General features: G+C 39.5%; 5 protein-coding genes across 13 annotated transcripts; 2 read left to right on the forward strand and 3 right to left on the reverse strand.

The window, feature by feature from the left end:
- Positions 1-517: 517 nt before the first annotated feature.
- LOC103997374 (DEK domain-containing chromatin-associated protein 4) lies at positions 518-7862 on the forward strand. Its single transcript, XM_009418567.3, has 12 exons — positions 518-764; positions 1228-2129; positions 2218-2251; positions 3258-3334; positions 4366-4425; positions 4508-4618; positions 4737-4817; positions 5062-5151; positions 5375-5807; positions 6448-6554; positions 7291-7321; positions 7401-7862. The coding sequence occupies exons 2-12, from the start codon at positions 1299-1301 to the stop codon at positions 7529-7531; spliced, it is 1986 nt and encodes a 661-aa protein (XP_009416842.2). The 5' UTR covers positions 518-764; positions 1228-1298; the 3' UTR covers positions 7532-7862.
- A 147-nt stretch (positions 7863-8009) lies between these two features.
- On the forward strand, positions 8010-9236 carry LOC135622828 (nuclear transcription factor Y subunit B-3-like). The gene is made up of 2 exons (XM_065125038.1): positions 8010-8330; positions 8431-9236. Exon 2 carries the CDS (start codon positions 8467-8469, stop codon positions 9088-9090), a length of 624 nt encoding a protein of 207 aa, XP_064981110.1. The 5' UTR covers positions 8010-8330; positions 8431-8466; the 3' UTR covers positions 9091-9236.
- An 894-nt stretch (positions 9237-10130) lies between these two features.
- On the reverse strand, positions 10131-16527 carry LOC135582615 (DNA-binding protein EMBP-1-like). Of its 3 annotated transcripts, XR_010491168.1 has the most exons (11): positions 15799-16527; positions 15380-15540; positions 15280-15301; positions 14971-15019; positions 14653-14885; positions 13428-13502; positions 12375-12500; positions 11712-11893; positions 10790-10909; positions 10591-10676; positions 10131-10506 (listed from the first exon to the last, which is right to left on the reverse strand). XR_010491168.1 is itself a non-coding variant. In XM_065125037.1 (8 exons), exons 1-8 carry the CDS (start codon positions 15946-15948, stop codon positions 11828-11830), a joined length of 882 nt encoding a protein of 293 aa, XP_064981109.1. In that variant the 5' UTR covers positions 15949-16527; the 3' UTR covers positions 11470-11827. The 3 variants fall into 3 exon arrangements, 1 of the variants encoding a protein (XP_064981109.1); XR_010491167.1 differs by having other exon boundaries at positions 10591-10909; XM_065125037.1 differs by lacking the exons at positions 10131-10506; positions 10591-10676; positions 10790-10909 and having other exon boundaries at positions 11470-11893.
- Positions 16528-20271: 3744 nt separating this feature from the next.
- On the reverse strand, positions 20272-23503 carry LOC103997371 (folate synthesis bifunctional protein, mitochondrial). Of its 7 annotated transcripts, none has more exons than XM_009418563.3 (3): positions 23066-23205; positions 22127-22364; positions 20272-22027 (listed from the first exon to the last, which is right to left on the reverse strand). In XM_009418563.3, the coding sequence occupies exons 2-3, from the start codon at positions 22200-22202 to the stop codon at positions 20526-20528; spliced, it is 1578 nt and encodes a 525-aa protein (XP_009416838.2). In that variant the 5' UTR covers positions 22203-22364; positions 23066-23205; the 3' UTR covers positions 20272-20525. The 7 variants fall into 7 exon arrangements, with proteins under 7 accessions (XP_009416838.2, XP_009416839.2, XP_009416837.2 ...); XM_009418564.3 differs by lacking the exon at positions 23066-23205 and adding an exon at positions 22833-23003; XM_009418562.3 differs by lacking the exon at positions 23066-23205 and adding an exon at positions 22824-23003.
- Positions 23504-24106: 603 nt separating this feature from the next.
- Positions 24107-24412, reverse strand: LOC135624004 (rapid alkalinization factor-like). Its single transcript, XM_065127472.1, has one exon. The coding sequence runs from the start codon at positions 24410-24412 to the stop codon at positions 24107-24109; it is 306 nt and encodes a 101-aa protein (XP_064983544.1).
- Between the last annotated feature and the right edge of the window lie 281 nt (positions 24413-24693).

The raw sequence follows: 24693 nt of genomic DNA on the forward strand, positions 1-24693 counted from the left end.
GATTCGATGCTATATATCTTTTCCAATCCAATTTCGGATTCACAGTGGAAAAGCTAAAACCAAAATATTAAAAAAAATTAATATATTAAAACGTAAATACATGACGACACGGCCTCCTCCGATAAAGCATCCGATAAATCCAACGATCAGGATTGGATAGTCGATCCAATCGATCACTGTCCCTCCCACGGCGATCGTTACATCCCCCTCCGACTCGCTTACGTCACCTTCCATGTAGCCCAGAGAACGCTGACGCTAACTCATCCCACGTGTAGCACTGCATGTCCGTCGATATCCATCCCACCAACATTAGTCCCACCTGGACAACGTCTTCCATGAACACTGACGTCACTTGAGTGGGCCCCATCATTGTTTCATCAAGTGCCGGGAACAGATGTCCCGTCGAGCGTCCCACGAGCTGTGGTCCCTGTTGGAGTCGAAGCAGCGGCGGCTCATCCTAGTAAAACCGGATCGGAATTAGATTTAAGGTCCGTATCCGTTCGAGTCGGACACGAATCGGACAAGAGAGAGCACCTTATTTTACTATTTCCTTGCGAGGGAAGGAGGGGGTCTGGGCGAGTATGAATCGGTGCTTCCAAATTTCCGAGATTTAGTCGCTCAGAGCTCATAGATCTTCCTCAGGTGCCTCTTTCCGTCAATTTTTCATCTCGATAGTTGGGATTCTTGGTGTTCTTCTCGTGATCGGTTGTTCTTGAAGGAGGCCAACTCGTTTGATTCAGCTAGGGTTTTCGAAACTTTCTGCAGTAAGACTTCCTTCTGCCGTCTCGCCGCTCTCTTTATTGTCTCCGTGTTTTTGTTTCTAAAACCTGATAGAGCTGTAGCAGCAAGGGTTTCGAACTCCGAAATATAGATATTTTGTATCGCAAAGTTGCTGTTTTGGAGCTTCGTTTGCTATTTTCTTTAACTTCAACTTTGTTCTCTGTAGCGTGGGTTTTAATCTTGCAGGTCACGCACCTATATCCCTTTGTATGAAAGTTGCAATCTTGCTTGGCTATGAATGAAAGTTGCACGGTGTGCTGCATCACAGAATTTGCCTTTAGTCCTCTCTTTATATAAACTGTACTAATGTGCACTATGGGAAACATTTTCCCCAAAGACTTTGCGATGAGCTTAGTGTACCATAGTTACAGAATCCGTGTCTCTATAGTTTCTCTATAGTTTTTTCTAGCTTGAAAGTCAGCCAATTCGTTCCATGCGTGTTTCCAGGTTGTGTAGGGTGAAGAACATTAGACTTGATACTAAACTCTGTACGGAGTCTAGCTTCTATAAATATTTGGATGGAAGAACATAATTCAACATTTGATGCGGAAGGAAGAAGAATGGCTAATGGATGCGGTCCGTCACCTGAGCATAAGATTAGTGTCGTCGTGGATTCTGAAAAGAAGGAAAATACAGGTAAAAATGATGAAGTGGAAGGAACCACAATGATGAATGGGTTTAGTCCGCCACCTGAAGATAAGAGTGTTGTGTCCGATTCTGGAAGGCATGCCGATGAAGGAAAAAGTGTAGAAGAAGAGAAGCATGGTGAACAAAAGATGAATTCTGTTGAAAAGGAGCATGATGTAGAAAATGGCACAACAAAATCAGCAGGTATGGAAGAAACAGAAGAAGACAGGAAGACTACAGACTTGAATTCTGCCAAAGCCGAGGATGTGAAAATGGCTGATACAGTGGTTGAGAAAGGTATGGAGGTGGAGGATGTAAAGATGGTCAACGCAGATGATCTCAAAGATGAGGAAGGAGAAAAAGTTGAGGAAGCGGAGGGAGTTGAAAAAGAAGCAAAAGATGAGGAAGGAGGAATACAAGGGGAAAGGGAAGGAGGGGAGGAAGGAGCAGAAGAGGAAGACAATGACATGGAAGAAGGAGACAATGGAAGTACTGAAAAGAAGGTTGATGAGGACAAGGAAGCTGAAAGGTTAAAGAAAAAAAGAACAAGGGGGCAAAAGACTTTCAAAAAAGGAGAAGGAAAGGAGGGTCTGACAAAGTCCAAGGATTTCTTTAGTCCTGGGACTTCATCTATTGAACGCCCTGTGCGTGAGAGAAAAACAGTAGAGAGGTTGGTAGAAGTTATTGAAAAGGAGTCATCAAGAGAGTTTCAAGTTGAGAAGGTGCTGTACTTATCATTTGATTGTTTGATATGATTGTCATCACTCTCTTACATGAATAATATATTTTTTAAGATCTGTTTGGTTGCAGGGCCGTGGCACTCCATTGAAGGACATACCAAACGGTACACTTTATAAACCATAATTCTCTTGTGATATATATAGGGATGATATGATGTCCATATTTTGAAATACGTTGACCTTGCTTACAGTTTGCTTTTCAATTTGTTCAACTTTTTGCTCTTCATCTTTTTTTCATCAGGAAATTTCATGCCTTATATGGAGTTGTTCATGGCATGGGCACATGAGTTGTTTTATTTGCTTGAACACAATTTTATCTTCCTAGTCATTGTTTTTCATTGTAACCAACGGTTCTTGAAGGTTTTGGTGGGAGTAACAGATACTTGCTTATCATGATGATTCGACTTATACTAAAACAATTTTTTGTGAATAAATTGGGGTTCATCATTGTGAATAAAGGACTGCAATGTCTAGATCCTTGAGGTTTATTTGTTAGTCAGTCCACTAATTTGCAGGTTTTTCTTCATCCATACTCTTGTTAAACATTTGGAACACTTGTATCATTGAATACAAACAACCAGTATTTGAGTTTTTCTTTTTTAATCTCTAGACTTTCTTTTCCTTTCAAGTGATATGTAGCATTCATGTCTTAAGTGATGATGGCCAAATGAGGAGTTTAAAAGGATTTGTTATAGGCACAAGTTCACAGGGGCTAGGCAACAAGTGTTTTCATTAATATGTCTTGGAATTATATTTTGTAATTAGAATGTGTTGAAAGTTAAAAATACTGTTTGTGGTCTTGGAACTTAGGTTCGATTATTTGGTTTTGTTTTTTGTGTTATTGTTCAGGAACTTATGTTATTGGAATTGTGGGTTAAGTTATTGTCTTGTAACTTATGGATGGCCTGTTAGAAGTGTGGTTCGAGTTATTGTACCTGTTGGATTTATTTTGAGTTGAGCCTACAATTGCAGGCTTTCTAATGTCGGTCATAATAGCATGATCCTGGAATAAAATTCTTTCTCTTCTCTCTCTTCCCTTCTCCCATTAGTTCTACATCATAAAGGCTGTATCTAACTATAAATTCAACGTACTTCTTGATTTTGTTTCAGTGGCCCACAAACTAGCAAAGAAGAAACCTTCTGATATTAAATTGATTCATCAGACTCTTTTTGGAAGGAGAGGAAAGGTAGTTTCAAATGTTATGCATTTTTTTCCATATTTCTTGTTTGTGTAAATATATCAGTTATTTTCTAACTACTACGTTGCCATTGTTAATGTTTCTATTGGTCCAGGGATCGTGCAAATCTTCTGCTTTAATAGCTAAGATTATATGCCACCAGGAGTGTTTACTTCATTTCTCTCACTAATTGCTCAAGACCAAGTGAAATATCAGTCTATGCTTTTGTCTAAATTTTCTTTCCAAAGATCTGTTGTTGCTTTAAATCTAAGAAATTATATATGTGGATTGTTGGAGGACCACATGATCTTTTGGTGGTTCATTAGAACCATTCTGGATTTTTGGTTCTTGTTGTTAGAAATGGTTTAGTCTTGTTAATAATTTTAATATAAATCATAAATCTGGATCTTGTAAGAATCATTGTTGTATTGCCTTGTCTGAGTGTGTTCAAGAAATTCTGGAAGTGTTGTGTTTCAGAAATCATTATCTATGTGTAATTTCAAGCTGAGGAACAACATGGATCACTTAATTTACAGATTATGATATATTTGCAGTGCATTTTTTTTGCATCTCTGTCCATATCTGGGAGTTTGAATGTGTTACTAATTGGCTTTTCACCCGGCATCAACTTTAGGACTTTTTCATTGACATTATTATTGTACTTGCTGAGTATTATCAAGGTCGAAGCAAGTATTTGCTAGCCCTAAACTAGATATCTTAAACATGTTGAAGTTGAAGTATTATGTGACAAACAATCCATCTTTTCCTCCATGATGTCCATTGACCATATTGAAGAGAAGAATTGTTGAATTCCTAACGATTGACTGTAGTGAAAGGAAGATGAAAATGAATTCAAAATTTTGTTTTCTCTTTCTAGTACCTAACTTCTTCTTTGAAAAAAGGCTTTAGGGCTGATTGCCGGCTCCAGGTCCTTTAAAATTCTAGACTCTGCAGTTATCTGTCAACTATTTTGAAAATATTATGACAGCATCTCTGTTATCTATCATCTTCTGAATGATGATTCTTGTGTTATGGAACAGGCTGTGAATTTCAAAAATCATATTCTACAGTTCTCTGGATTTGTATGGCATGAAAGTGATGTAAGTAATCTTGTAATACTTGAGAATAACTTGAATATTTTGTTTTCCCTATTTTTTTAAATCAAAATATTGTATTCTCCAGGAAAAGCAGAGAGCTAAGATGAAGGAAAGACTTGACAAATATGTGAAGGACACTCTGCTGGATCTGTGTGACTTGTTTGATTTACCTGCTTCCAAAGCAAATACTAAGAAGGTTAGTGGACTTTTCACTCTCAAGTTTGTGATCAACAATTAGTTAATGTCAGATTGAGTTTTTCTTTCAGTGTTTTCCCTTATCATGTTATATTGATGGTTTGGTTAATATATTATAGGAAGACCTTGTGGTGAAGCTATTAGACTTCTTGGCTGCTCCTCCTCATCCTACTAATGAAGGCATACTTTCTGAGGACAAGGTTTATCTTTACTGCATGAAATATTTTGTTTAGTGAAGTTATTTTGAAGTGGTATTAGCATTGGAACCTAATGTTGGTGGAGAAATTCTTTCTCTTTGTGTTGCTATACATGCACAAATGGGATTGTGCAATACTATATTCTTGTATATTTTTCACCACATTACTATCATTATGTTTGTTTACCGAGTGGTTATATTTTAGTTCAATTACATGTTCTCATTTTCATTTTTTATTCATTTGGAAGCAATCAACAAAATCTAGAAAGCGGAAGAGGGTGGCCCAAGGAAGTGGATCAAAGAGTATGGATCACACACACAGCAAGATATCTAGGAAGGTTAGTATGAGGATTTATACATATTCCACCAGTCAATATATAAGTTATCCGTTCTGTTTTTCTGCTTTAATTTATGTTTCTTTAATTTCTCTTGGTTCTTGTTGGTCCTCCCCTATACCCTGAATTGACGAGAAGCCCGTGCACTGATTCACCCTTTTTGTTTTTCCTACTACTAAAAAGTTGAACCCACTATTATTTTCATATTTTCAATTTTAATAAGCAGAAACAAACCAAAAGTGAGGAGACACTGAGTGAAGACGACAAAAGTGCACAAGAAATGGATAATGAGGATGACATTAAGAATAGTCCTTACAAGCGCAAAGCAGTCAAGCATTCGGAGAATGAGGGTGAGACAAGCGAATGTGAGGAAGCATCGGAAGAAGATGCCCATGATGAAGAGGACTCAGGAAAGGGCAAGCAGGATAAGAAGAAAACTTCCAAACAAGGTTCTGTTGGTAAGGAAAAGATAGGGTCCAGTTCCGAGAAGGTTCCAACACCAGCAACTACCAAGAGTCCTGCTCAATCATCTTCCAAATGCTCTAAAGCTGAATATGATGATGACATAGGCGCTAAGGTTTTCTCCAGGAAAAAGAGAACTGTTGATTCACCCATGAAAAAATCAGCCCCTAGGTCAGACAAGAAAGAAAAGGATACTGGTAAGCTGGTAATCATGAACTCTTCATGATATATAAATGAAGAGATGCATTGATTCTCTTGGATTATTTACAGCTTCTTTATTTAAGCATGCAATCATTATTTTAATTGTTTGGTAAAATTTACTCCTAGGCTAGGTATATAAGTATGGATCTAAATGATAGTCTGTCACCAGAGTGACTTCTTGAGACTAATGTTTTATATTTCAGTTTATTAATGTTCGAGCTCAGAAGCAACCCAGCATATAATCTATGAGTCAGTTTCTAGGTTTCGTCCATCAGCACTGTCGGCTTTTTAGGTTCCTTAATGTTGAAGTTCTTTGCTATCAAATGAGATTTCATCATATCTCTCAATTAGTTTGGCAGCAATAGCATATTTATTATTTGATACTTGTTTATTCATTTCTATTGAGTAACATATGCGTACACAGTTTTCTTCTTTCCTAATACACTGGCTTTGTGATCTGGTGCAGCAGTCATTTACCTAATAGCTATTAACTATGTTTCCAGTATTTACTAGGTGATCTTTCCCATCATTCTGCTGTTTGAGCATCTTAGTTGTTAGATTTCTCTTATAGGGGCATATGTGAATGCCAGTTTTTGATGTTCAAGTTGATGCAAATTTTATTTGCTATTGATCAAGGTAAAAAGGTTGCTAAAAGTAAGACCAAATCAGAGGCAGAGCATCCAAGCAAGGAGGAACTCAGGGAAAAAATATGTGAAATTCTGAAGGAAGTTGACTTTAACACGGTGAGCTACTTTTTGTTTAATGTATTTAACCTATAAATTTATTCCATATGCTATTTAATTGTTCTTTACATTTATTGTCTCATGGCCCCATATTTGAGGGGTGCCTTATGTATGGGGTCACCGTTTTTGTGTTACCTTTGAACCTTTAGGTGATATTATAATTTTCTCTAAAAGATTTTAACAATAAGAAAAAGTTTACGCTAGATGGCCACGAGTTGTACTTAAGGTAGGTTTCCAGGCAGTCCTAGGTAAGTTTTGGGGATTACTGAAGCACTGCCTCCAGCATTATTCTTCCATCACAGATGACCAGCATGAGCTGTTCATGTAGTGGTTTTCCCGCATTGCAACACTAAATTTGTTCTATTCGTACTGTGTTTGACAATAGCCTATGGCTAATACTCACTTAGAGCTGTTTATGCTATTTTGTTTTACATTTCAATAGAAAACATGTTGTTCCTAGTATGGTTCGTCTTGCCGGTCTACTGGTGTACCAACCAATTGTCGGTACAGTACACACCGAGCTATACAGAGCATATCGACACACGACATATTGGACTGTACCGATGTACCACACATACTAGTCCCCTGTCGGGTCAGTACATATCGCTCATACCGAGCGGTATGCCATAGTACGACGAACCTTTGCTCCTAGTTTCCTTTCTTCCGAATCAAGTGATTTTATTTGTTTTGTTAATTATTGCGGCATAGTAACAGCTCGTGTCCTGTTTTGCTTCAGGCAACTTTCACCGACATTTTGAAGCGGCTAGGTATGTGCTTTCTGAACTATTCTTGTTTCTTTTCTTCTACTTTGATCCACACCAGACAATTATGCAATTCACCTATCAGCCACCCACTACAAAGTGGATCTGACACCGCGAAAAGCATCTATAAAGCTCCTGATTCAAGAAGAGCTGACCAGACTAGCAGAAGCCACTGAAGAAGATGAGGACGATGAAGACGAAGAAGATGCTGGATAGGAAGAAAATCCGCAACCCACAGGCAAGAAGGTGGAAGCTTGACTCAGGTGGAACTGGCATGTAACCGGCACTCCCCAGTTAGTCGGCTTTTAGGTTGGTTCTTGATTTCCCCTCAATGGAGTTCGGCACAAGTTTAATGTGGTGCCCTCTCTGAAGCAGAACACCTACTCCGGATACCATCTTTGAACTAGGCAATATTTATGGGTTTCATTCTGCATTTAGGAACGTTATGATAAATCTATTTCAACTCACTGTCCCATGATCAAAATTGTAGAGGCTACAATAATGTGAAAATGGTGTTCTTGAAGGGATGTGATGGTGTTGAATGCCACTAGCTTGCGTGCATGTGATGTGGTTGCTGGTCTCCTGCATTGTGTTCAGTTGTGTTGTTGTGCTTACTGCATACTGCATACTGTGACTGCACCCCCCATCACCGTCTGCTTGAAAGAGTCTGCTCAGGTGGGCCTCATTCACATTAACCAATGAAGGGGCCCAATCGCCGCCGCCTACGGCATAGATCCGCTTCCGTAGAAGGTCATCAACGGCGCAAAAGGTCCTTAGCGGTTTTCTCTTATCGTGAAACGGACGGCCCTTGTTGTTCCACGTAGCTCTCCCTACGGCATATTTAGGCACCGACCCGAAGGACCGACACATCCCTCCCTCCTCTCCTCGTCGGTGCTCTTGCTCGTGCAAACGCAGGCGTCGCCCATGGTCGGAAGAATTCATCAGGAGGGAAGACCGTCCTTGACTCTTGTTCTTGCTTGCCGAAGTCTCTGTTCTCTTGGCCGTCGTAATCTGTGTACGTGAGAAAGAAGCGTTTTTTATCAGCTTATTATGCTCTGTTTCTCGGTCAGTCGAGAGAAAAAAGGAAGCTTTTTGATCACTGAGATTGTTATCAGAATCGAGCCAAAAAAAGGGTGCTTTTGGACTGTTGCATGGCGGATTCGGACAACGAGTCGGGCGGGCACAGCAACAGCAAAGGAGGGGCGGCGGCGCGGGAGCAGGACCGCTTTCTGCCGATTGCCAACGTGAGCCGGATCATGAAGAAGGCGCTCCCGGCGAACGCCAAGATCTCCAAAGACGCCAAGGAGACTGTGCAGGAGTGCGTCTCCGAGTTCATAAGCTTCGTCACCGGCGAGGCCTCCGACAAGTGCCAGCGCGAGAAGCGCAAGACCATCAACGGCGACGACCTCCTCTGGGCCATGACCACCCTCGGCTTCGAGAACTACGTCGAGCCTCTCAAGGTCTACCTCCAGAGGTTCCGCGAGATGGAGGGCGAGAAGGCCGGCGGCGGCGGCGCCGCCTCGTCCCAGTCACAGCCCAAGGACGGCAGCAATGCCGGCGGTGGTCCCAGCACCACCGTGGGCGGAGGCGGTATGTATGGCGGTGGAATGATGATGATGGGCCAGCAGATGTATGGTACGGGGCCACCATCAGCACTACAGCCATTTCAACATCATCAGATGACTATGGGTGGAATAAACAGCCTGAGTGGTGGTGGCGGTGCCGACGGAGGCTCTCCGTCCTCAGGAAGCCGTCAAAGGCACGACAGAATATGATGCTCGTTGGCACTTCTCAGTCGATCAGATAAAACCAGAAGGCGATGCATGCCATCGATGTCGCTTCCATCCTCGACGTGTAATATCATAGACTGTATTATCGATTGGCGTTGCTCATAAATCTTCACTGTTTAATGACTACCGAAGTAGAAGAGTCGGTCGGGCACCGTATATGGCAAGAACTTGTCAGCTTCTTACAGGTCTCTCAAGTTTCCGAACTGAGAGAGAGCCATTGCATCTTCTTCGTCTGCAAAGCAGGTTGTTGCCTTTCCCTGTCATCGAATACAGAGATGATTCAGATTGGCATTTGGATAAGGTTACAAGGGAAAGAAATGCCCCGATGCCGAGGGCAGGAGCTCGTTCGAGCTGTCGCAATACTGAAAGCTTTCACGGAATCGAAGGCTCGCCTTTACTGAATCGAGCCCATGCCACTTGCCACTTGCTTTCATGGCATCATGTCAAGCACACATTCTGCTTCAGCCGAACATGTGCTCCCCGATCACACGCAAGAGGTTATCTGCACAAAATCCGGATCATGTTTGTCTTCTCTGCCGATCCTAATTCCAAAGGAAATGGAGCATGTAGATCTCCATCTCCAACGCCTGATGCATGTTTGTAATAATGTCAGTTGATAGATCAACCATGCATGTTTTGTGGCAACGACATCTGATCGGCGCGCAGCGGCCCACCATGTCTCCTACTGAATCCAGTCAACAAGCAACTCGAACATGTCGCTGTAGAAGGTGTAGAATTCTTTAGGAAATGATGCCTGGGGGTGGGAAGAACTGTCCTTCCAAGTGCTATGGTTCTTTGTGCCACTTTGTCTCGCAATCTACGTGAGACCACTCGAGCGTTGGTATGGGGCAGAAATGGACTGAAGTGGGGAAGCCGCCATCGCCACTAGGGGAGAAGCTTTTCTTTTGGACGAGAATTGTCCCTCATTCGGTGGCCTCTGAGGAATTGGGGTCCATTTGGTAACTCTCTTTTGACCCATAGATCGATCGAAAGCGCAACATCTCATCAGAACTGCTCAGCGCAAGTCATCAATGGATCTGCCTCATCGTCTCTTCGTCACTAAATGGAGATGAGAGAGCTGATGAAGACAGACACAAACTGATCCATTTATGATCCAATACCTCTGCAGCAGGCTACGGACACCGCGACTCCTGCTGCTTCCTTCAGGGAAATGTACTCCGAAGGGTTCACCTTTGCCTGTACAGTATAGATGAATGGTACAGATTCCTGCAACTATGATTGGAGTCTCTTCTTCTATCCTGTACGCCGACCATCTGGTTGACCAACCCTTTAATGGGCGTATCAATCTGCAGAATCATGCAAGGACTCCTTTCCGCTTGCCGGAGAACAGTCAAAGGACAGTCTTCTCTCTGGTGCATCAGCATCTACACAGCGACTCCTCTGAAACTTACGCTAGAATACATTAGATTTCAGATGCATTTCAAGGATAAGTTCTTAAATGTAATGCCAATGCAAAAATATTACCCAACATCCTTCCTTGCTTGCAACAAGATAACCTATTATAATCAACAAGATAACTTCATCGTATCAGAATTCTTTAGGATCGAAACCTGCTTTTGCCATTTAATCAACAAGATAACTTCATCGTATCAATCCAGAACTAATCTATTAGATCGATACGGTATCGTATATCAAATAAAACTAAAACAAAAAATAACTATACATTTCACATCTGTGTATCATTGGACCATTAAACATCAATCGGTTTGCATGTTTTTTGCCTTCTCACAAGCAGCAGCTTGGCATCTTCTTGAATTATCTTTACCCATCTTGGCTCAGAGTCCTGTGGCAAAAAGGAGTGAATAGATTCAGGTGTTTATTACTTGAAGCTTCTCTTAAATATCTTCGAGGAAAATTAGTTTAGGACTAAACAGGGGAATGCTGCAAATAGGACATAGATCTTAGGCACGTGAAACATAGATCTCTGCATTTTACTAGGAGTTGTAACATGATCATTCATTGTATTTGAGCTCCGAGATCTCAGAGATCCCTGCAACTGCTATTAGTCCCTCAGTGAGCAAAGGTTAATTTCCAAGAATGACAGATTTAAGATTCATGGCAAGATAGCATCCTACACTTGGATGACAAACAGTGGAAATTACATCAAAGGCAAAGGGAAAATGAGGCACCAAAAGACGCATGCCGCCATTATTTTATGTCTTTTTTCTTCCCATCCAATAGCAACATGTAAAGATCAAGCCAGAAGCATTGAATCATACACATTCTAAGACTAATCTTGTCATTCTTGTAACTCCAGCTTTTAAGATGGCTGCACAAAGTGTTGTTTCCTAGTATAAATGAACTCATAGATTGAATGGCTAACAGGCAAATCAAGTGTGTAGATTAGGAGGAAAAATATGCCACTTTGGTAGTATCAGAGAACTCTAAACTTTAATTACATTCATCCTACAATCACAGCAAGAGAGCTCAAAATCTCTGACATGAGAGAGCAGATGTCAAATTAGCAGTTTCTCCTCTCCAAGTGTGAAGATTTTATCGCAAAAAGAAAAATCAGCATCATATATTAAATAATATACAAAATTTTAAATACCCTAAACACTCCAAGTTTTTTTCAGCATGTGTACCTCTCCTGACTAACTTCATCAGTAAGCAAGTGTCAGGGGTTCAAGCTTGCAGGGTCCAAGCAACAGGAATGTATTCACCTAGAAGCACATTCAGGATTGTCGTGTCTTGAAAACTTCTACGACGGTCTGATGCCCAGTACATCCAACGTATCAGCAGGCCAGTAAAGTCTGCTCAATATCTCCTGTTTCAATGAAAAATATGAGATCATATAAAAAAAATAAAAATTCCTATCTTTCCTGTTTCTAATATGAGACTATATCAAAAATTGATAGAAGTTCCTATACAAAATAAAGAGTGCTAAAAAGAGGCCATATTCTACCATGCGGCCCAAGTACATAACTGAATGGCCAAGGGACATAACATATTTGAAATTTAAGGTATTCTTAACTGATTATGTGGGACAAGCAAATTGGAGCTTCTGCACTTTTTAATCACCAGGATTCACTCTAATGGAAGTCATCAACAAACCCAACTAAGAGAGTATCACGGAATTAAAATGATAGAATACATAGAGACTAGAATAATTTTAACAACCATGGGTGCACTTGATTATTATTCCATGAGAAACCTATTGGCAGAAGATCCTTGTGAAGTCTACAGGAATCTTTGACAATCGATTAGTTTACACAAAAAAAGGTTAATAGATAAGAAAATTAACTAACCATGATTCTTATGCTTCCAGCTTCTAAATCCTTGATCCTTTTCATGAGAATTTCATTCTTTGCTCTGAGTACATCATTCTCATTTTTCAATACGGCCATCATCCTTGCTGAGTCCTCGTATTCTTGCTAGTGAAAAAGGAAAAAATAGTTAAACCCAGGGAACGCATGGTCTATTCTATGTAAGACAGTTTAAAAGGCAAAAATGCATAAGCATTTATGAAAATCAGAATTAAAACTTTAATATATAGAAAGAAGTTTACAAACATTGACAAAAACATAAAAGAAAAAAAAAAGGCATGGATGTTCTTATTCCACATTACTCCTCCAAACCACATAAGCTTGTCCACAACTTGTTATACATGATTCAACATTGGCTTACTTGTAAGAAGAATCTACGTTTTGAAACCCAGCACCCCTATGAAATTTATGGTGCTGAGTCAGTTATAAACAATGAAAGCACAGTGAACCATTCTACCATCAAATGCTTATATCTGGCTGTTGAATTATCCATGCCACGTGGTGCAAGTGTTTGGATGGAAGGGTTCCAGGTGCCTCTACAGTCAAACAAGTTACTTGAATTAATGTTGTCTTTCTTCATCCTTAGAGAATGTTTCTCTTCTCCAAATTCTTTTTCCATTACCATCCAAATCTAATGACCATTTCCTTCTGTTCTCATCCTCATCAATTATCCCTCCTCCTCTCTATCCATCTTTATTAGGCAGATCAGAGAGGTTCAACTATGCCCAGATTTTTTTTTTCCTATCTTCCTCTAGCCATTTCCCAGCCTCTCTTAGTCTCACATAACTTTTGCACATTCTTTCACTATAATTTAGAGCATCCTAAATAATGGCACATTTGATTTCTATATTGTCCAAGAGAAATAAACCGCACCAATTCATCTCACTAATATTTACAAAGAAATCATGGAAACAAGTGCTTTGCCTTCCTGGAAAATGCTCAAGGAAAAGAACAAAAAGAAGAGAACAAGAAAAGACAAAAAAGGATCCCACATATAATCCAAACAGCATCTCTAAGTTTCCTAAAAATGCATACCCTTTTACGTATTCTTGACCTTCTTGCTGACTCCCTATTTGCCTGTTTTCTTCTCTCCCTGAATTCGTCGTCATCCTAGCAACAATTGCAATGGTCATTGGGGTAACATGTTAAGAAACCAAAAATAGGAAACAGAAAAAGATAATCATGAAGGCTGAACATATCCTTGGTGTAATATAAACAATTAAGAGCGAAACTAGTAATATAATATGCAATATGAGCTTTGATGGGGTAGAGCTCTTCAAATTACCTACAATCACTGCTGTTCATGCATGACAGGGTTCGTTTCCTAGCAGCAATGGTGCAGACTTCATTTTGTTTGATGTTACTCTTGAAGGCACAGGTTCAATATGGGAAGAACTCCAAAGGTCCAATGTATAGTAAATGGCATTTAGTTTTCTTTTTCCGTTAAACTTTAGAATCACTCGATCTGTCATGTTTTGAAGGAGAGGAATGAAAACTGCCAGTGAATTGCAAATTATGGAAAGGCTTGAAGCTTTTTCTACTTTGACTGACCTTTTACGAAAAAGACTTTACCCATTTTGTGATCCATGCTGCACAGGTAATTTCATCCCATACATACATACATACATATATTACAGACTTCAAATGAAATATATAACTTGTAACTTCAGACAAATATATATATATATATATAATTTTTCTTATCTTAAACAACTACCTACAAGTGGTGACTAGTAAAGGATGGATAGAATGAAAAGACAACAAAATGATACCAGGCTACAATACTGAGGACTCCAGATGACTAATCAACAGAAAGTCATGCCCACTACAAAGAAGAGGCAAGTTTTAAGCTCTACACTTGGCATCTCAATTCTCAAATAATTATCTACCTTGCAATCAGTTTTATCACAGTTCACCAGAAAGTCATCAACATCATTCAAAATCAGACACTTTATCATCTCTCCACATGTCACTCGGTTTGAAGTTTTTTAGAGCATCCTCTTGTTTTCCTAGAATCACAAAGTAAGATGTCCCTAATTAATGATGCATTTGGTTTCCAGACTGCCCTAGAGAAGCAAACCACACCATTCCATCACACTAAATAGTTTCAAAGAAATCATAGAAGCCAATCCTCAAGAAACTTGATATCCGTGGTGTAAAGAAAGCATGAACATATCCTTGGTGCAAATACTTAAGAGTGAAAACCAGTAAAATAATATGCAACATGTGCTGTGATGGGGTATATTTCCCGAGAAATTACCTGCAACCGCTGTTGTTTATGCGCAACCGGGTCATTTCCTAGCAGTGGTGATGGATAACTACATTGGTTGATCTCTGTGTTCAATTCAGTTTCAGAACCAGGTGGCAATGCCCTTAGCAGTAGTGATTCTGGTGAAACTGACAGCGTTTTGACAGAATGCTCCCCTCTAACATCAGATGCTTCGATGTCGACACCATTATGTTGATCAGCAGTTACCAGATGTAAAGCTTCACCTAAGCAATTACAGAGTAGAATTTTGCACTCACACACAAGCTACTGATCCATAAAAGCCAAAATCATACAAGTCAATGAACGGACCCTTGGTGACTATGTCTTCGTATCTTCTCTTTCTAGATGACAAGAAGCCCTAAATACGAAAGAAAGATTAGAATAAGCAAAAATCAACAGGTAACTACTTTACTCTATGCATACAAGTTGTGACAAGCAAGCACGCCAAAGAATGCCATCATGCATGCTTAAAGAAGAATAACAGCTTAAGAACAAACTAGTGATGTATATCAGCCTATCTGCTGAGTTTTAGGACAATGCTATCTCCACGACCACAAACAGAAATATGACACAGTAATCACCACACGTTAATTCATCAATCCAGCAAATAAATATTACCTTCCATTCATCGTGATCAACGCTGCAGTTGAAACATAAAATAAATATTCATGACTGATTTAAACAACTGAAGAAAAGAAAAAACAAGAATCAAACTCACTAGCTAGAGCTAGAATTCTTTCCAGACGCAGAGGATTTTCTGTCAACACGTCCAGATTTCTCTTGAGATCCCTCTGCTTTGCTTGCGGGACTCTCGTTCCTCTCCTCCTCCACCTGCGGCAGAGGCCTCTCCTGGATTGTAGGAGCCGGATAAGGCGTCATCTGAGTACAATTAAAACCATAACGTATTCAGCAATCAATCAAGAATCCAATGACATCGTACTAGCGACCACAAATCATGGAAGATTAACATGGGCAGGCACAGAGGAAGACACGAAATTTCGTTGTCATAGAGCGGCTGGAAGTTATCCGAAGAGAAAGGGCAATTAAAATCGATTGTTTCCTTAGTCAGTCGACTCGAAAGTAACACAAACAAAGTAAAGAAGAGCACGCAATTCTCTCTTTTCGGTCCCTGCCAACCTGGGTCCGCAGGAAGACAGACGGCACTGCCCTCCCCTTGGCTGCCGCTGCCGCTGCGGTTTCCAGCGCCCACACCGGAGGCTGCAGTTGTTGAGGCGCCGCAGCTTCGGAGGTGGAGGCGAAAGCGGACTCCTTCGCAGGCGAACCCATCCCAGCTCACCAGAACTACGAAACACCGAAATAGCATCAAGATCAGTAACAAGAAGAAGAAAGCAAACGCCAACGACTTGCGATTGGAGAAAGAGAATGCATATGACGGTAATCGCGGAACCCGCGTCGGCGGCCAAGAAACTAGGTTGGGGCGAGGAGGGTGAATGGGCGGATTATATGGAGAGGAGTGTGGGGCATGGCTTGCCCAGTATGGCAAACTCTACTTACAAACGGAGAGAGAGAGAGAGAGAGAGAGAGAGAGAGAGAGAGGAAGAGGAAGGAAGGGTGAATGGGCGGATTATATGGAGAGGAGTGTGGGGCAAGGCTTGCCCAGTATGGCAAACTCGACTTGCAAACGGAGAGCGAGAGAGAGAGAGGAAGAGGAAGGAAGGTGAATGGACGGATTATATGGAGAGGAGTGTGGGGCAAGGCTTGCCCAGTATGGCAAACTCTACTTGCAAACGGGGAGAGAGAGAGAGAGGAAGAGGAAGGAAGGGTGAATGCGATCGCTGATTTTGGATCGTCGGAGGGATAGAATCCAAACGAGGAGGAAACGGAGTGGGAGTAGGAAGCGCGACGGCGTTCGGAAGGGTGACCGGCATTATAATTACATGAAGGTTTCTTGATGACGGACGCAGCATCGCGTGCGGGCATTCGGGTGGACGGCCACGTCGTCATCTGGGAAGAAATTAATTCTTCATAATATTGAGTAATTTCCCGGAAAAGAAAAGCCAATTGCGCATAGAGAGCCCCTTCCTTTTTCTTAAATAACCAAATATCTCTATTAAAAACTGTAAATTTCTTCTGTCAAAACACAGCATTTTATTTAATATGTTATAATACTTTGATTTTGTAACGAAGGCACTATGATTCACTCTTTTATATTATTATTATTATTATATTAAATTAAGTTATATAGCAAGTGATTTTACACGTGTTCCATCTTCTTATTATAAGTGTTTTAATCTTTTTCTATTGGAAGTGTTCTAATCAAATTCATATTGCAAGTGTTTATATTCTTCTTTTTACAAGTGTTTTGATTCTTTCTATTACAAGTGTCCTAATCCTTTTTTACTTTGATTTTTATCTTTGCATTTGCTTTGAATATGAAAAACTTATGGGTTTTATAAAAATTTAAACGACCTCTCATGAAATTTTAGAATGTTAAGTTTAGTCTATAATGATATCAACTAGTGATAAATGGTTGGAGAATTAATTATATAAATTATTTAGTTTATGGATTTATAAGTATTGTTAATATTTTGTTAAGTTAGCTTAGGTTTCTATAAATATAAATGATCAAGTGATATGATATATGATTATAAATTAGAATTTGACTGAATATTTTTCGATGCTTTTCTAGACTATATATAACCCTAAGTTTAAGATCAAGTGAAAAAATCAATTAACTTTTCTTAGAATTAAAATATGTCAAAATCTTCATAATTTTCATTAAGCCAACTCAAACTATCATATAGATTCCTTTATAATATACTAAAACTTATAATAAAGATGACTAATTAATATTAACTAAAAGTTAATTATAATATTTTTGAATAAATTTATAACACACCTTTTTTATTATTATTGTGGAATAAAAAAGCACAATTATATAGACTTGGTTAAGTGTGAAAAAAATAAAAAAAATGATCATTTAAAATATGATATAAATAATTCTTAATCTTTATCCAAGACTACTAAATTCTTCATATAAATCATTTTAGGAGACCACAAAATCTATATAAAATTGATAATTGAGATAGGCAGGGATTAGAGGGCATAAAATTTGAATAAGATATTTTTCAATAATGTTATAACGTTTTGGTTCGATAATAAAACACATTATAAGTCCATTCAAATATATTACAACTTGATAGTGTGCCTTTTTTGAGTATCTAACTTTAAGAATACTTGGAAAACAATTTAAAATAGCAACAATCCAAAGACATTAAGTTGTATTAATTTCTTCAATACATAATTTGAATATTTCCTCAATAAATAAATTTACCATAAAAGAAGCACATGTCATCTTTGTTAATGAGTGCATGAGATTCACATGAATAATTCTTAAAATGACATATTAGTTTAATAATTATTATAAGTGTCACTGTAAACATTGCGGTAAACAATTTTGTGGTTTAAAAACCAAAATTGTTACATGATTCACAAAAATAAATTTCAAGTGACCTGTCCACTGACTCACCGACAACACAATTGTAGAATGAGAACATGCAGGTGTTGTTTTGGTCTCCTTATGCTCGTCCATGGTGAGGTTCCAAGCATATAATCTCGAGTTCTCCAACATAGAGAAAAACAAGGAAATACAAGCTGAGTATAAGCTGTCAAATGAATCTAATGTATCAAACATTCTTGCATCAACAACTAATCTCTTGAACATACTATTATCACTGCATTGTTTGTGTTACAATATATAAAGATGAGTAAAAAAAGCTGAATTCTTAACCTGTATGGCAGCACTGATCTGTGGTAGCTTCACCTAAAAAATAGGTATTTTAATATCTTGCAAAAGAAGTGACAGATTAAGATGGTGTAAGATCAAAGGAATCTATGTCAAACTCCTTTTGAGTTCATCTGCATTAAATACTTTGTAACTTGATCAATCACAATTTGTTCAAGATGGATCATCAATAACAACTATATTACCAAAAAAATTGTGAGTGGGCTACATGATGAAGGAACAAAGCAAAGCCTGATAAATCAAGTGGAACTTTCATCAAAAGATGGTAGTAGAAACGTATATTGAAAGGCATAACAAATAAAATGATTTTTTGCTCAAATTCTGTGGAATCCTTTGACTAGAGATGAAGAAGAGTCTGCTCTCAAAGAGGCGAGATGAAGAAGGGCATCCAGCTCAAATGTACTTGAGAGCTCAAAATGAGTACACTCTCAAGGAGGCATCATGTTTTTAGACACGATAACACTCTAAATATAAACTAGGCCAAATGAACTTCGTCATGTCGAGTTGATGGGCATATCTGACACGAACAAAAGTACAATGCATTTTTCAATCATCTAAAATGAGACAAGGCTTACTAGTCTAACTCTGTATCAGCTGCTTAACTAAATTCTAGCAAAAGAATGTGATTAAGCCACCGATTTATTGGCATCTTCATGTAACATAAATGATATATTCTAAAGGCAGGCTCTTCCCCTGATTCTCAACGACTGTAGGCCTAATCTCTCAGCTACAGGTATCCTCGTTGGCACAAAATAAGAGAAAAGACAAAACAGAATGACATTTAGCATGTACATTATCAACCATAAGTACAATATTATTCATAACTTGCAATTGATATAAAATTTGAATAAGAGTTAGAAACTTGAAATAGTACCAGCATATAGAATCAATGTACAGATGCATCGGAAAACTACAATTTGAATTACAAGCCAATAGTAAGAGTTATTTTGACAAGAATGAACGGACTAATTGTATACTACACTATGATGATACAAATAAAATAATAACAGACTTGAGAGGAGAGATGTTCGAAACTACTTTAAAACAAATGAGAGCATTCACTATCAATGTTAAACACCACAAACAACTTGTAGTATTTATCTAAAAGCTGCTGTAAGTAATCATGAAGGGCCTACTGGGTACATTTAAGAGTGGATATTTTTGAAAAGTGAAATCAAATAAGAATTTACTATAAGAAAAAATAAGAACCAAACAACCGCATACAAAACAGTGACCAGAATATTTAAATATAGTATCAAGCAGCCTTCCCCAGATAGTCTTCAACTTGGTGATAAATCCTTCTTCATGAAAACCTGTTCCTGTTCTAAATATATTAGGTGATTTCCAAAATATGAATCTCTATGTAACACTATGAAAGAAAAAGAAAAAAATAATAATAAGCCACATAAAATGGCTTCCTAAAATTAAATAAAAAGTTCAAACTGAACTAAACTGTCAAGAAATGGAACTTCTCAAAAGTTCAAGGATTTAAATATTTCAAGTCAGCTAAACTTGCCATATTCACAGAGAAACCAATTAAATTCAAGATCCAGTAAGTAGTAGTTACCTAGTTTGCTTTTCCTTGGAAGCAAATCGACTTCCATAGTATAAATTACCTATGATCCAAATCAGTGAATGGCAATAGAAATCCTAATCTAAAATTTCCCTTTTTTTGCATAACCTGATGAGAAAACAATTAGTACAATAACAAGGAGATGCTTGAAACAAACAGTAAATCTTAAATATAGAGTGCTGAATATTGAATCAATAAAACAAATCACCATATGTAAGATTTTCAAACAAGAGAGGAAAGATCAAGATTCACGAGTAGTAAAAAAATTAAATTCGTTCAAAAACTTTAAATATTTTATTTGTAGAATATTAAGTGTGGAACTGTTACATGAGTCAGTCCTGGGAAGTGGCTTGCAACTGAACAACTCCCAGCAAGAAAGTCATTAAATACCTAAGCCAGAAGGGGGAAAACGCTTTCCGTTACACATTTCTCAATGAGGAATCTGTCACTAACCACCAGGATTACGGGTGATCATGAAAATTTAATTTATAGAAAAGATCAAATTGGCATGTATAGGCATATCTCTTAGCTAATTGATTTTTGTTGTTTAAGCATTGCATCACAGACCTTCGCAGCATCCAGACCATAGCCAACATTATGAACCCTGATGATATTAGCACCAGCCAAAATGCCAGCTGTGACGGCAGCAATGGTGGCAGGATCTCTCTCATCAGGACTTCTATTGCAGATCTCACCCAAAAATCTTTTTCTAGATGGTCCAAGCAAGATTGGCACATGTGAAGCAGCCAAGCTTTTCTTACCAATTTCTCTCCGGATGTTTGATAGACCCATAATTAGTTCCAAGTTGTGTTCAGTTTTCTTTGAGAAGCCAATGCCAGGGTCAATTATTATCCGCCATATGGGAATTCCTGCTAATTCGGCTTCATGCAACTGGTTATATAATTCAGAAGCAACTTGCTCACAAACATCTTCATACTTCAAATTTTCATTACTTTGCATGGTAGTTGGATCACCTCTCATATGCATTGCAATATAAGGAACACCAAGGTCTCTTACTACACTCAAAATTTTAGGGTCAAGCTGTCCACCAGAGACGTCGTTAACAATATGAACCCCTCTGTTTACCGCTACAGATGCAACTTCTGCATAGAATGTATCGACTGACAATAGCTTCCCTTCCACCTCAGGCATTTTAACAACTGCATCTAATACTGGAATAAGCCTCTGAAGTTCTTCATCAACAGAAAGCCGACTTGCATTAGGGCGTGTAGATTGAGCACCAATATCAATAATATCTGCCCCTTCTGAGATCAACAACCTGACCTGAGAAACTGCAACGTTAACTTCCAAAAACTTCCCTCCATCACTAAAACTATCGGGAGTCAGATTTAGAACACCCATAACATGTGTCTTCTCTGACCAGTCCCATAAATGAGTTCCCATTGGTAAAACTCTTTTCAATCCTTTGCTCCCAATCAAGGATTCACCACCTAGTTTTTCCCACAATTCAAATATTCCACCTCTTCGTCCTACTAAAGAATGCCAACTTGCCACATTATCATTGTCAATAGATGATCCCAATAGATCGATAAGAGGTGCTACGACAAAAGCCCTTTCCCATATACGCTCATGAGGCACTATAAGATCTTCAGACTCAATTTTGTACTTCCCATAGAAAAGAATGTCCAGGTCAATTGGCCTTGGACCATATCTAATTCCATCCTGCCGCCCTAAGTCCCTCTCAATCTGTTTAAGTGCTTTCAATAACTCATGAGGCCCAAGTTTTGTGGTACCTCTGACAGCAGAATTTAGAAATAAAGGTTGCTCAGTTACATAAGCAGGCTCTGACTCGTATAAGCAGCCATGTCTTGTGATATTTACACCTAATTTCTTCATCATTTGCAATGCTTTATTGAAATTATGGATTCTGTCTCCAACATTGCTACCTAAAGCAATCACAACTTCCTCTTCTGAAGATTGAACCGAACATTCTGCAGAAGAATGGATCCGGTAACAAAATGGGATCGGGTGAAAGTAGGTGCATCTGGAAGTTCTAAAGTTCAATCCTGCAACACAGGGAGATGCGAATTCAGCCCAAAAAACCTAGCGCATGGGATGATTCTTTTTCTTGCGAAATTATCAGAAAATGCTTCAGAAAACAATACCTATGTGACTATTTGAATGGACAAAGCCTTTAAACCCATGCCTGAAGATGGGATACATATGCCTAAACATTTCCATGCCACGACAGAAAACTGGCAGTACTAATACAACGGCATCCGAGATCCACCGATTCGGAAAGGAGATGACGTACGACTTAGTTAAGATCAATGAGATTTAAATGCGGATCCATATGCTGTTCGAATTCTACCCATATAAATTTCTTTTAATTCCACGATTTTTCTGTACGTCAGAGATAAGAAAAATAGTCAAGTTTCGCACAAATTTGCTTAATATCCGCTGAAGAAGCTATCATCAGGCTCATTCTAATGAAAGTACTTGTATCAAAGAAGCAGCTTTAATGTAGAAAAGGATGATACAACAATGGACCACAAAAAAGACTGGCGAGTCAGCCAAAGCGACACATAAATGCGTAGCCGATGAGATGAAATCTAAATATTACGAGTTCCAACACACGATCCAGAAGAAAAAGACCATCACTTCAAGCCATATCTAAGGATTCGAAACACAAAATCTCAAAATTTGATGGTTGTAAGAGTTACTGATGGAGATCTTCAAATGCATGGACTTTCGATAATAATGAATATTTGGGACTAAATCCTACGGTCGTGTCCCAATAATCTCCACCAAAAAGAAAGAAAGAACAACAGTAACAAGGAACCAGGCTGGGGCATCACTCACTGAACTCACAGTTGATGGCATCAAGATGTATTTTTGGCTGAACAAACAGGCAGACATGATCATCTAGTTTCCGTCGGGGAGAAGCGAGGGGATGGGTGGATTAGATCTCGATGGGGTTGGTGGCAGACCACTTAGCGGATCTGATCCGTGTCGATCCGTACCCGATCCGGTACTGCAAAGATCCGAGAGAGAGAGAGAGAGAGAGAGAGAGAGAGAGAGAGAGAGAGAGAGAGGGGAGAGACCTGATGGGGCGGTGCGGTTTCTGATATCAATGGAACCGGCGCGAGATTCGGCAACCGCGTACGCGGGGCGGGCGCACGACCGGGCGGCGAGAGCTACCCTCGCGCCGCCGCTCACCGATCCCATTCTCATCCCACTCCGGTCGTGCGGCGCCCAACACCGCCCACGCGGGGTGGAGCAGATTCCCAGCCGCCCTGAAGCAGCACTCGTCCTGCTCTCGTCGCCGCGGCCGCCACCCACAAGCCCTTCCTCGTGGGGTTCTAGGGTTTGAAACCTAAACAGCCCCTACAGCATCCCGGTCGTCCGCGCCCACTCCGGATTCTTCCCGGATAGAGTCCGAGTCCGATAGGGCACTAGTGCAGGAGATCAGCAAAATGTTAATTGCTTTTATTACTAATAGATAAAATATGTACGGGCATATATGTGATTTTATAACCGGGCGATGGTTAATATGCAAACCTTCTTTATCAATAAAAGAACATTATTTTACGCTGTAATTATAGCTATAAGATAATATATTTCAGTTGTCCGCAATCAGCAATTACTGTTGTATTATATTGATGGTTATATAAGTGTTATATAGGTTCTCAAGGGAGGCCTCAATATACTGCGTATTTTCTTATAGCTATAATCGAAGAAAATACAATCAAACAAAAAGTCAAAGAATAATTTAACTGAAAAATGGTGGCACCGACACTTGTTCTTCTTCTTCTTCTTCCATCGACTCTGTCTCTACTGTTTGATCTTGCTTTCTTTGGGAAAGCATATTTATGATCCTAATTAACCTGATAGCTTAAGCGTTTAGATCGCAACACTGCTGATTTCCACACACACATAATTTCCTGGATTTCTTGGTTCAATTCACATCATGTGTGATTAATCTGGATAGAAAGCAAAGAAAAAAAGGAGTGGATGGTCACAAGATGAACAGCTTTTGAAACAACACACATTATTGTGAGGTGCTTCCGAGACACACATTATTATTCCAAGCATTAGAGGCAGAAGAAAGAAATAAAGTTCTCCAGGATCATAGGTATCTCTTCTCAACTCTTGCAGTAGTACTGGGCTTGGCACCCGCGGGTGTATGCATTTCCAGGTTGGGGAGCCTGCAATGGCACCCTATCCTTCTGCAGAGCTCCGTAGCTTATGGAGGTCTGTGTAGACTGGAGGATCCTCCTTCCTGTCTCTGATCCCAATGACCACTCCTCCGCTTCATGCATCTGCCCAATGGTGCCATTGAATTGACGTAAGTGAGCTTCCTCCACATCTCTACCATCAGCAGCAGCAGAAACTAGAAGCAGGAGTACTGCGACGCACAAGCAATGAACTCTCCCCAGCTCGGTTGCCATCGCCCAAACCACTCCCTCTATCACCTTGCTTGCAGGAGCCAGAGGTGATCTCAAAGTCCTAAGATCAGGCACTCTATTTGTGTGTAGCAACGAGGGCAACGGATCACCAAATTCTTCGCATGAGCACCAGGAACCCGCTTGTTTCATAAAAGGAGAAAGCAATAGATCACCAAACTCTTCACATGAGCAGCAGGTACCAACTTGTTTCACAAAAGCAAAAAGGTAGAGATGCGCAGTTCTCCAATGACTGACATACAACTTTGTCCTGTGCTTTGGCTGAC

Source organism: Musa acuminata, chromosome BXJ2-9, assembly GCF_036884655.1.
Source record: "Musa acuminata AAA Group cultivar baxijiao chromosome BXJ2-9, Cavendish_Baxijiao_AAA, whole genome shotgun sequence".
Taxonomy (NCBI): Eukaryota; Viridiplantae; Streptophyta; class Magnoliopsida; order Zingiberales; family Musaceae; genus Musa; species Musa acuminata.